Below are 14,584 nucleotides of genomic sequence, written 5' to 3' on the forward strand. Positions count from 1 at the left end.
ATATTATTACATTGAGATTTGGAGTAAAATGATGAAGCTATTATTGGTTTTATAATATTGTACTTTATGTTTTATTTAATTTGTATTGAGCGTACGACCGAATTTTTGGATAGAATTATTCTCAATATTTTTTACAGTATTTATGGATCAAAAATTGAAAATTGTTGGTACTATATTAGATAGGTATCATTTAAAGTTAACAATTCCCAAGTATATGCAGGGCCTGATTAAGGAGTTGGTCACCAGTAGGCTAGGGTTAGCAAAAATTCTACATTCGTAAAAAAAAATGTTGTGGCGCCCCCAATTTAACGTTAACCAATTGGCGCCCTAGGCTGTAGCCTACTTAGCTTATTGGTTAATCAGGCCCTGAGTATATGTTAAAAAAAAATTGAGATTTATAAATTATAATACATTGAAGTAATTTGTTCATTTGTGTGTATTTGTTTATTTTAGAAAACATTTGTTAGTAGGTACTACAACACGGTATTAATCAAAGCAAAATACTTGATCGGTATAATAAAGATATAGGTGCATATTATTATTATTATTATATACATATTTTAAAATAAATATTACCTTAATTGTTCTATGTGATTTGATTGATCGGCTTTTGAATGGAACCTATAAATAAAATTACAAAAAATATAAGTTACAAAAGTTTACTTTAAAAAAAAAACAGTTTAATGATGATAGAATACGTCAAGTATGCAGCGATCAACAGAACAAACAAATAACTATTAATATATATAATGCGTTTTATAATAATATGTACGTTGTGTTTGGCTATGGTAAATTGATGGTTTATATTTGTTCAATTGTGCTCTTGCTCGAATATAATTTTTTTGTATACTTTTGCAATATCGGAAATTGTGTAAACCGATATTACGAAAAACGATAAAGATGTCATTATACATATATTTAATCCAATACGAGTTATATACACATTATAATAAATATTGCAATATTTAATTAATAATATGAGCAATAATTGTAACAGGTCAACACAACCTGTAATCTCAAATTCCTAGAAATGTAGAAACTCCTTAACCCTAGGTCTTAGTGCCATCAATCACGTTGTGTACAATAACTTGAATAACTATTACATATTATTATAACAGCAGCGTATATTATAGGCATTTAAAATTTGAATTACATACAAATATTGTTAATGTTTTCAGTCTTATATTTTTATTTTGAAATGTCAACAATGTTAAAACTTTAGGTATATATCTACATTTTACACAAATTGATCGGTTCACTATATTATGTTATACTTAAAAAATAACTAATATCGTTTTGTTATTGCATATAATGCAATATGCAAAAAAAACCTGTCGCCATAATTAAAATACTCCCGATCTTTTGATTGAGAATATAATATTATACATTTACGTGTAGATTTGTGTTATGCGCGTTCGTATTTCATTACGGAATAGGAAATGAATATACGTGGGTAGGTATAATAAATTCGACGGAATGTTGTGTAGCAGTCGGTTTCTATATAGGTACACCGATTGATATTTTTCCATAAGTTGCAAAAAGTAATACAATCGTATTTTATTTTAATAGTGCCGGCAGTATATACCTGCCTATGTTGTCTCCGCGGATGCAGTATATTAGTGTATATAGATGGGTACCTACTTATAGTACCTAAGTACATCATATAGATTCTATTCTTTGCGTTCTTCGTCCGATAAATCTTGACTGATCTGCATCCAATCCAATTATTGTTATATTTCGTTGGTAACTACATTTGTACACGTATATACACATCTAAGTACAACGTTTTTTTTTTTTTTAATATTACTATTATTATTATTATTTTTCCATATGTTCATAATACATACCTTCTATATACTTAACAATAATATGTAGGTTTCTAGAACTGTATTACTTTTATAATAGATCCAATGTTTGCGTGTATCACAATGACTGGCATAGTGCGTGTACGTGAAATGTGACTATATAATATATTATAGTATATATGTTTTGCGGTACTACACTGTGATTGTTATATAGGTATAGCTAGTGTTTGGTTATTATATATTTTCGTACGGTCATGTACTGGTTTTGAGCCACGGTTCGAATACGCGCGGCTAGCTATTATTCTATTCGTACCGTACAGTGCAGACGCCGCATTTGGCCTGTCCGATGTGTTTATAACCTTCAATAGCCGTCACAATATTATGATACTATTATAATGTATTCGCTGTATTATTATTATTACGGTTTTTGTTTTTCATTCTCTATACTGTCGAAGATGATTATCGTTTTCAAAGAAAACTATTTTCGTTTCGGATTTTCGAGGAAAAACGTGTGTAATATGTAGTTCACATTTTTTTAACGTTGTAAAAAATAAAATACGTAAATACGAGTTTTCTTCGTCACTTGGCTAATTTAAAAGTCAAGAGATTATAAGAGATTTAATAAATCAAGAACATGACAATTTCAAGACGAAATCTGATTTAAAGAAAATTGTAAATTATTTATCTTCACAACATTTGAAGTGTGACGATATAAGGATTTAAATTATCACACTTACAGTTAATGAATGAACTTGGTTTGTTTCTTTATGTTTTTAATTAAAATATGAACCGATGATGAAAATTGAAAAAAATTATTATAATAGCTTTTTAAGTTTTAACACACCACCGTGACCGCGTCGTTTTTTTGTTATAGCTATTTATTATCCTTCAACAAATCATAACTATATAGCGGAATTTGAAAAAAAAATATCTTTCATATTATTAATAATTACATTTAAATTACCTATGGTTTTAATATTACATTATTAATAATTTTAAGTACACATATCATAAAATGTTTTACGAAAACATCTAAGAAATAAAATGTGATGAGACCTCAGGAGTTTCGAGAAGACGTTGCAACAGTGTATTGATTATTATTACTTATTAGTATTATTTTAGTTTGCCTAATTTGTGTTATGAAATAGTGGTTGTGAATGTCAAATGACTGTCAATGTAACCTGAAATATTATTATTAGAAATGTGAGTTTTCGATAAAAACATGTTTTGATCACTTCGATGGTTACGATTGATACAGCAGGGTTTTAAAATTCGACCTTCACAATTCTCCTAAACCACATTGTTCAAGGTCAACATCTATAAAAATTAATAAGAATAATTTAGATTATATTCCAAGAACCGCTCTACATAATACGTTTCCACAACAAAATTATATAGGTATAGTATAAATAGGTAGGTAGCACGGAGCAATGAGTATGTTGGCAAGTTAAGATTTTTAGGTATTTTATATTGTCGCATAATAAATACAAAGAAATAATAAAAAAAAATATAGTAAAAAGAATTGTATAGACAAACATTTGTGCAATTTACAATTTTATTATAATGATAATAATTTCTTAAATAATTTATGTTTTATTATTTTTTTTTCATGCTGTTTCGATCATTTGAATACGTTCGTAGAATTTTCTTTCTAACGGTGTAGATAGAGCGAAGAATTAGAATATTTTTACATTGTGGTCAATATAACTTTCCAATATGTTTTAGTAGCCAAATATACTTGAAGTACCTATCCCAAGTGACTTGAGTACTTTTCTAATCAATCTGTGTGTACTCGAGAATAACTCTCTAAAAATTGAAGTATATAATTTATCTCGTTCTGTTTTTTTTTTGCCAAGGGAAATAAAATAGATTTTTAAAAGTCATATACTCATATACTTGAATAATAATAATTTTTTTTGGTAACCGTTCAAAAAATGTTATGTTGCACAAAGCAGTAGCACTATTGTCAATGGTCCATGAAATTGTTTGATTTTCAACGTTCTCGACTTATATACGTCTTTATTAAGTAATAATATTGTATGAACTATGTACCATCTATAAACACGTGAAGCAGAAATAAAAACAAGAGACGAGAGAATAGACTCAATACTTTCTTCGGCTATTCCACATCAGGCTATGGGAGTTTTTAACTAAATAGACATTCATTTAATTGATATACCTACTTGATTAAATTTTTATTATGCTCGAATTATTTTCTCATCTGTTAATTTGTATGATATTTTAACGTAAATAAATAGTAATTTATGTACTTTTAAGTGTTTATTATAATATTATATGCATAGAAAACGATGAGAAAAGCATAGACAATAGAAAAATATGTTGTAATTTTTAATGATTGTAGCTTAGAAACGTGAGTGTAGTTATATTATGTTCTAAGATTTTTAAGTAAAAGTTTTTACCTATATCAATTAAATAAAATATTGTGTGAAACTAATAATAATGATCTAATACATTTTCAAGATTTTTATACTTTTAATCTTAATCTTAAAAATTGGTTCAACAGTTTCTTTTTCCAATAGAAATTTTGTTGATAATAGGTATAGAGAAAATATGGTGAATGCAGTATTTCCAGTTATTTTCTATGAAACTTCCATAAAATCTATAAATTTATATTGGCAGAAACGTGATATTTTTGAGTTATGGTATCGATAAAATTTGAATTCATAAATAATATATTTTACGTTTATATCAACATCAAAATATATGTATTTATTTTTGAATACTTTATACCATTTTTCAACGATACAGTAACAGTGAATGACTCATAAATTATTGTTACGTCGGTACTCGTAATAATGTTGAGCTCAAGCTTATTGGTCAATGTCCAATGTCATAAACATGTTAGTATGTTACACACTTAAGTCGTTAGACATAATCCTAAAAGGTCTGAAGCACTTGCAATGAATTACTATATGATGAAGCTTATAATTTTTGCACAGTCCCATTTTTTCCTTTTAGGATTATATAGAAGATGCCATAAAAATGCTAAAACCCATTACCTACAGTTAAAATAATTTTTTACACGAGGACCTAATACAGAGTTAAATTTACACTAATCAAGTTTTAATTTTTTACTATATAATTTCCTTTTTTAAACTCCATATTGTAATTGCTTATATATCAAAACATAAACCAAGTAATTATTGAATATAGTTTATAACTTGATAAGTATATTAAACCCACTCTACTATAATTAGTTAAGTAATATTTTTTAAACATGTGCGTGTATATGTGTATTGTATATAATATATATAGATGCATAAAGGAACTGTTGTTATACTAATGCGAAGTGAAAACGATTCGTCGAAAAGTAATCTAAGCTACGAAATTTGAATTTAAAACAGTACCTATACTTCGGATAAATACTTTTAACCAATTATATTGTATACTTTATTTTAAAGTTATGATCGTTTCAAAATGAAAAGATAAAATAGTATATACATACTTATAGTTAGGTATCTAAATGTTCCAATACAATTCAGACGAATTTTACCATTTTAAATTATTTAGTTCTGTGCTAGTCCATATTATATTTTTATTTTAAATGGTCATACAACTATAGTATTGATTGTAAGAACTAAAACCAACAACTTTTTTTCATAACTATGGTATATAATACACACTAAACTTACGCGGGAATAGATCTCTTCACGTTTATGGGTATTAATTTCATCCAACAAGACATGTTTAGTCGTGTATAAGGTATCATACAAATATATTATGTATACGAGTAGGTATCATATTTTCTAAATAAATTTCTGAACATAAAACGAAAATATTTTTCTACAAACATGTTAAGTTCTTGAGTTCTGTACGTACCTAATAATACATTATAATTCTAAAACCATACATGATTAATAAATTATATTGTGCGTAATAAAATTAAATAAATGCAATATTTGTTTAACTCATTTAAGCTTTTTTTTTTTTATTCAAAACATTGATTTTGATTTATGCGAAACAGGAATTATTTTGTTATATTCTTGTACACGTATATTAAAGCTATACAAAATAAACATTTCAATTTTTTGCTGACTAAAAATCCAATACCTTATTTAATTACAACTCATTAGTGTTATAAATATTTATAAATTAATTGATTGCTTTAATGATCGATATAAAAAAATATCAACTTATCATGAACAATTTAAATAGGTGCCTACTGCATATTCTTAGGTTTTAAAATAACTAGTTGCTTAAAGAACTATTATTAAGAATGTATTTTTATTTTTTTAATGTAAATATACATCTAAAGTAAGTATCTACGTTATTTTAAATTAAAAAAAAAACATAGGTAAGTATTGGAATTAATGTATAAAAGAATATATTAATACATAATATGAATACTATGATAAAAATACACTCTGCAGTACATCTATTCATATATTATACACATATTTTTTATTTTTAGAAGAGCTAAACAAAATAAATGTTTTAAAATTTTACAATGCAACGAATAACAATCACCAACCATTTATATCTTTATAAATTTAGAATAAATTTAAATGTATGGTAATTTTTTTAGGCTATGATGCGTATTATTGAATTATTGAGAACGCGCTTCTTTTAGTTAGCATAGTAATTATGTTGTTTTTAATTGCATGATCACGATGTTAAACATATAAATAACATATAGAAACTATAGCATAATGGTGTAGTTATAATGTATAACTGGTTTTTAAAATAAATGACTATCAATTAGAAGCTATGGCAGACAAAATGTGCAAGACATATTACATAAAATTCACATTTGATTCTATAATTCTATTATGTGCTAATATGATTGCTTGGGTATACATAAATAACTCAACTACAACAGAAGATTTTAACATGCATTTATTATGATTTGTTTTGTTGATAATGGACTTAAATAATGCAAGTTGTAAACTTGTAGCTTTTAAGTACATAAGATGAATTCGTGACTGGTATAGTTCAACAATTATAAATTATAAAGTGACAGTCTTATTCATAATAGTAGTGAGTAGTCATACAGTATTGTGCACCTACATTTTTTATAAGATTGTGTTAAAAAACGGCTACCTGTAAACCAGTTTTTACAACTAAAAAGAGGTAACATAAAACCTACACGTTCGTTTTGTAGTGATATAATTGAATGTTCATTTGTATAAGATTGTCTTAGGTTAAGTATGATATCTATTTCATAAAGATATCAAAATACTTCACAGCATGTTAAATCCCGCTAAATCTTTTAATTCTATTCACTTATCTTATCATTTTAAAAATTATGTATATACATATTTAGTAAACCAGTTGTTTCAAAATTAGTTTTAAAAATAATTTTAAATAATTTTATAAGAAACAATAATGAATGATAATTATTATTATAAAATGTTTATAAAATATAACCGTGATTATTAATATTATTTTGATCAAACTACGATTTTTGATTGAAACAAGGTGTTTAGAGATCAATTGAACAACACTGAACAATTATTGTGTAATTATAACTTATATGTAAACAGCTGAACAAATTATTGTACAGAGGAGCTTAACTATTTTACAATACAACAGTTTAAAGAACACATAAATGCATAACGAAATTATTGTGTATAATATAAAGTGAAAAATAAATTATTTATATTCAAATAATACCGCAATAAAACTTTCGTTTTAAAATTATGTGAATTTACGCTACGAGTATCGTACATATCCATTGACCAGACCAAAGTGTATTTTCAACATCAATTGTATGTGGAAAAAACACTAAAAGTAATCTTAGTAATAAATATAGGACTCGGTAACGATAATAATATATTGTAATAGTTTCTCTAAATAGTACTACAAAACTCAATGATATCAAAACTAATAATAATAAAAAAGAACAAGTATCTTATTTTTCTATTCACGTAACTTACGATATTATTATATATTAAGTTATCAGCGGAGTGTTCCTATTGTTGAAAGTAAATACATTAGTTCGTCATTCGATAAATGAATAATTTACAGGGTTCAAAGAAATTTAGTTGCGAAGATTTTTATAAGTTTCGCTAGCTATTGATATTTGATGTAAATATTTAAAGGGACTTGACATGATTTTCTAATTATCCTTTCAAAATTATAACTATACTTATATTCTCATATTATTGTATAATAAGTAATAACTGTAGCTAATCTTAAACATCTTAAACTGGTGCCAGTAAGCTATAGACGGTTTTTTCCATTCACTTTAACCAATTGAACTTTAACGTATAAAACTATCAGCTAATAAACATTTTCTTTTTAATATTAATAAGAATTGTATAATATTCGATCATTTTTGTATAAGTATATAATAATAAAATAAAATATATTGAAATCTAATTTATATTAAAAGTACTCTCTATTAAACACATCGTGTGATATCTGAATTTGTGTATTTAGATAACGGTATTTTATTAATTATTATTTGTATGGGTGGTGCGGTGATAAATCAACTTAAGACGATAATAACTAATGATCGGGTGTTTATTTTTATTTTTATTTAATAAATGACAAATGCAAACACTTGGAGCTAGTTTATCAAATAAATAATAAAAAATTGAAAATACCAACATTTGTTATTTTTTTACTTTAGGAAAACAATGCACCAAGTCAAAAGTAAAACATTTTCAGTAGTTTTAAAAAAATCAATAAAAACGAAAAAAAACGATATTTCAAGTTATAATTTTTAAGGCATAATTAAACGTAAACTAATGTTTTTCTTTTAAAGATTTTAATTCTTATATTGAAATTTAAAAAATTTATATTATATATTATATTAAATATAAGGAATTGAAACTTTTCATAATTACCTATGTATACTATTATTTTCTATACACAATAAATTATCAAAATATTTAGACTAATTTATTGTTAGACAAACTAATTTACTATATAACAGAGGGATTTACCCGGTTTTCATTTAATTAATTGTTTTATACATAATTTTCAAGAAGTTTCAAATCAATTTATAGAACCTCTTTTTAATGTTCATGGGTTAAATTATAATATTATTATCTATTACCCGCGTTTATCCAATATTTAAGTAATACTCAACAATACATTTTCAATAACAACTTTACTGTCTGTATCAATTAATATACAGAAATTACCTATATTACGAGCTATATTACATGAATGTTTGATACCTACCACTAAATAATACTATAAAGATTGTTAAATAAAAGTTTAAGATGGACACATGGGAGTCTATGGTGGAGGGGGTAAGATAGGATACTAGCCCTCTCTTGGGCAAAAAATATTATTAACTTGTAGTTCAATACATATGGTACTTACATTTATATGTGAAAATAATATTAAATCTTTATTATCTTACATTTTTTATTTTTTTTATTTTGACCCCCTGAACATTTTACCTATGAGCGGCCATGGATGGACATGGTTAACCAAACAATTTTTAAATATATATTATGTAATAATAACTTAAAAACATACATTAAGTACCATTTAGTTGCCATAATAATTTCAATAAACAAAAATAGAACACAAATGTGTACTATGGCAAATAGGTACATTTTAAAAAGGCTATTACTTATGAAATTGACAGTACTGATATTCAATATTTTTTTCTCCCTGATTGTATTTCAATTAGACGTAATTTACTTTAACTGGAACATATAATTTTTTATGTAATCACCCATCGTCATCACTGTGACTTTGATAAACGAGTTTTGCACAATTTTACACACACACACGACTACAAGAATATAATATTATTTTGTTATACTCAAGTACTCAACAAGACCTTAATGGGCTTAATGCCGGTAGGTGTGAATTACTTTATAATATATAGAATAAGTAGGCTTTACAATTTCAATTTAAATTATAACTTTCTAATTTATAACACTCTGTATTCATTTACAGTTAAAAGACTAAAATATAATTATTAGGTATCGACATTCATGTTTGTAAGTGTTCATATTTTTAAAATAACCAGACTTAGGTGTATGAAATACGTACGTGTCAGATACAAATAATCGTTATTACACTATTTAAAAATATAATAACATTAATCAGATTTGTGTTCACTTTAAGATTTGAAAAGAAGTTTGGTCTAAAAAAAATTATCATTATTTTTTCTTTACATTCCTAGTATGAAGATATATAATATTATACAGTGTCTATTTATTTCTAAACACCAACGGTCGATGTTTTTGATACCTTTATTATAGTTAGGTATTGGTTATTTTTTTTCACAAGCTCAACTGACTATTTCTTTGCCAAGACAATGCGTTAGTAATTACTATTATTGTAAAACGTGATTCCAATGAAGTATAGAAAAACAAAAGGATGACCGTCATGAAAAAAATAAATACCTTAGAAGCAGAGCTACTTCAGTGGCTCCATCAAACAACCTGTTCTTATCTCATGGATTCCCAGACATTGCCCCCTGCCCCACGTTGGCTTATTGCCGACCTTGACTTAAGAGGGTACAACAAAAAAACGAACATAGTAAAGCCATTCCAATTCCACTTACGATTTATTTTTTACAACTTAATAATAATCCTAGTTTAACAACCGATATTAATGAGTGCATAAAGAAAATAATCTAAAAGTAATTTTTAGGGTAGATATTTTATAATTATATACTGAATTATGAATAATTTTTATAATAATATTAAATTGTTGTTTTATTAGTTTTCAAATCAAAAATAAATAAATTGATTCAAGTAAGTTCTATTGGTTGATAATAATTTTGTTATAGTATGTAGTTTTTTACCATTTTTTGTTTTAAAAATATGATACTATTTAAAATAGTAGTTTGAAACATAAATACTAAACTTAAGTCAATCCAAATATAGAACACGAAGTATGAATAAGTTATCGTGTTTTTAATCATTATGTTCCATTATCGTATAAACATCGTGGGTTTACCTCAAGGCTATTAAATTATCAATTACATAATATACTAGGTTCCTATACTTATAAAATTTGCATTACTAATTTTACTAAATCTTTTCTTAATTTGATTATCTAGAAATACTACTTTGGTTGTAATTCTATATTATTTATTATAAAACGCAGAACATTTAAATACAAAGCTTAAAAAATTTTAAAATATAATAATTGCAGATTTTTTATGATTTTATAAACTAAATAGGTATATAAATCATTACTTCTTATAAATTTAATAAACACAAAACAATTTTAATATTAAATTTAAAATGTAAGGTTGCATATCTATTGAATAATATAAAAAATATTATTCTATAATAACATTGTTTTTTTTACAAGTGTTTTTTTAATTTTTTTATTTATAATAAGGTTAGATTTATTATTATAAAATTGTAAGATATAAGTACATAATTTATAACAATTTTAGATATTCAAGGCGTATGATTATACTATATAGTATAATATAACCAATAATTATTTATATTGAAATATATTAATATTATAATATCAACATTATTTAATCACAGTATATGGTATAAGGATACATAATACATATATAGTATTAATATATTGTTATAGGTAAGCCAGAATCAAATAAAACAGTTTTGGAAATTAAACAAAATGGCCTATAAGCATTTTATGTAATAATTTTCACGTGCTATGTAACTCTAAAATTAATTCATACATAAGAACTATACTTTAAAAATGAATATATCAGTATTTTGTAGTTTATTCTATTCAGATAGTAACCTTCAAGGCAATAGATTATGGATATTAGCTCAAGCTAAAATTAACAAAGTTAATAGATATTAAAATCAAATTATGTTTGTTGAGTTTAACTTAAATAATATATATATTTTAAAAGACGTAACATGAGTGTTATGTACTTTTGTGTACTAGAAACGAAGAACAAAACAAAGTTTATATTAATATATTAACGGATAGAGATAATATTGTTATAAGTAGGTAACTAATTAGTAACATACCACTAAAGTTATATTTTAAAGCAAAATAATAACAATTACTTGGTCAGTAACTTACGAGTAGTTAAAATCACATTCTTACATTGACAAAATCATTGTTCGAGTGCATGAATCGTATTGTGCTTACATTGTTTTTAATGACTTTGTTTGATAGTCTGACTCTAACCTAGTCTGACACTGTAGTCTCAACTTTTAAGTAATCACCATACAAACAAATGTATTGGAGTAATAATAATTGCAGTCCTTATTATTTAACAATTTCATACGGCGTACGAATTTTTATTAGACGCTTTATAAAATATAGAGTATTTTGTTATTATTCCATATTTTTATAACATTTTAACTTCATCTATTTTCAATTTTGTTGGAAAAATATCAATGTTTTCATCTTATGCCCTTCTACAATAAAAACACATCTTTATAATTTAAACTGACCTGTTCCGGTCATTTTCAAGTAGTTTTGCTTAGTCATTTGAAATATGCAATTTGCAGTAAAAAAAAATATATATATATTTATAAATATACTGTTTGAATAAAAACAAATAAAAAAACCCGTATTTTATAAAAAAATTTTGATGATTTTTGATATTTTGATATTAATCCTTGAAATATAAATTCTTTAAAAAAAAAAATTAAATTAAAAAGTAATAGGTAGGTACTATAGTATTTATAGTCATTTTACGGTTATTAATTTTCTTGTACTACCTACTTATATGTATTGTGGACACCAATGGATAAGCGACAGGGAATTAAAAACTGTTCGCTACGTAGAAGTATACTTTTGAGAAATATAATTTCAAGGTTAATTTTTTTTTAGAAGTTAACACTTTATACCTGTTTAGATGTACCTATTATATAAATGTCACGATGTCAATCATTACACATTGCAGTGAAAATAGTTTTCTGTTTCATAACTCGTAACAACGTTTTTGTTATAAGTTAGAATATACATTATACTATCGAAATATGCATTGCTATACAAATCATGGTAAAATACAATGTTAAACTATATATTATATAGCCTACATCCTAGATACTAGATATACGTAGAACTACTGACATAATTTTTCGGTCAAATTCATCGGCAAAAGATATATTCATTATAGAACTAAAAAATAATCAACCATTATAATCACGTCAAAGAAAAAAAGAGTTTTAAGATTTTTAAAAGTACCAAATTGTTAATCTTGGACTATTATATTGACTATATAAAAAACAGCTTTATTGTCTCTTACGGAATACTTTTTTATATTATTATTTATAAATTATTTTCGAATAACAATTGTTGATCTTTTAATTTTAACAGCATAGGTCACAGACATATAATTCAGCATATTATTATTTATTATTTAAACACAGAATAAGTAAATAATAATAATAATAATAGTATAATTATTTACTAATTATAATAATATACAGTATAACTAAAATTTATAAATTTTAATTGGGAATCGACATATAAGTAATAGAAACAAGTCTGTAAAATACTGGTTTTAGATTCATGCAAACTCAAAGTGAAAATAGTAATATTGCAAATGATAAGAATAGCAAAACTTTCGAAAATCATGTTGACATTTTAATGCTTGGTAGTAAATTAATAAAAATATATCTATTGTGAATTCATATAAAAAACATTGAGATTAATTCAAATACCTATGATTTATGATCCACATACAATTTTTTCAACATTTTTCTATTTAATGTATAACAATATATTGATTAAATACATTTAAAAAGTTTAAAAAAGGAAATATGACTAAAAGCATCCAAAGAAGATGCTTGGATGACAGAGGGGGTTTTAACGACTTTGCAAAATGTCACTCCAATGATGTAAAAAAGCATATTTTTAACAATAACTAAATAAACATGTAATTAAAAAATTACCTATAGGTAAATAGGTTAATTAAGACTTGTTCGTTTTATTTAATTACAAGTAGGAAATATAGGGTAAATAAAACAAAAATAAAAACAGTAAATACCTCGGTATATACTTATCATTTAGAAAAGGTATTTCAAAAAAATAGTTTCATATTTCTAATAAAATTATTTTTACTGATGACAATTTGGCAAATAAAAATCTTATTTCAAACGAGTATTTAACTAATTAAGAATTTATAACTTTGGTTATAAGTTATTACCATAACTCGGTGATTATTTACAAGTGTTTAAAATTTTTCGAGATGATGAATGTTAAGTGTTAAAATCTCCTTGTACAATGCATTAATACATAAAAAGTATACTACACTGTATAAAATAATAAGTAGGTTTACCTATGACCTATGTCTATATAGATCAATAGGTATTATTAAATTAAATATTTTCTATGTATTTATAAATTATAGTTTTTACGAATAAATTATGTAACGTAAAACATTAATATGACGTGTAAAACAATCTTATTTGTTATGAAATTTATTGCGTGTTTCATATGTATTATTAAAAAATTAAATAACTTTATTTAGAAGTATATATAACTTGTAAAATGTCTATTAAATTTTATTTAGGTATATAATATATGTATGTACACATTACACATGGGTATTGAAAAAAGTAAAACTTTTAAAAATACAATGTAAATTGTTTAATACTCAATAAAAATAATATAGCGTTTGGTATCCATAAAATAAATTAATAAATTGAATAAAATAGGTATTACGCTAATATAAGATATAAATAATAAAATCCTATTATTTTCACCTATATATTGAATAATCTTTAACAAATATCTATAAAGAGATATCTATTATATCCAATACTTTGATGACGATTTACCTCAACTAACCAATAATAGTAATATGGATACCATAATACCTGTATCCTAATAATTTACAGCAGGATTATTGTGACAAACATTAGGTACATTAGGAATATAATGTATGG

General features: G+C 24.6%; 1 protein-coding gene across 4 annotated transcripts in view; it reads right to left on the reverse strand.

The window, feature by feature from the left end:
• The window catches only part of LOC114119573 (cordon-bleu protein-like 1), a 102,622-nt gene that overhangs the window by 29,154 nt on the left and 58,884 nt on the right, over positions 1 to 14,584 (reverse strand). For all 4 annotated transcript variants that reach the window (XM_050197941.1, XM_050197937.1, XM_050197936.1 and 1 more), the window contains one exon: positions 577 to 621. In XM_050197941.1, coding sequence (XP_050053898.1) covers positions 577 to 621 — 45 coding nt within the window. The remainder of the gene's footprint in view (positions 1 to 576; positions 622 to 14,584) is intronic.

The sequence above is a fragment of the Aphis gossypii genome, chromosome 1 (genome assembly GCF_020184175.1).
Source record: "Aphis gossypii isolate Hap1 chromosome 1, ASM2018417v2, whole genome shotgun sequence".
Taxonomy (NCBI): domain Eukaryota; kingdom Metazoa; phylum Arthropoda; class Insecta; order Hemiptera; family Aphididae; genus Aphis; species Aphis gossypii.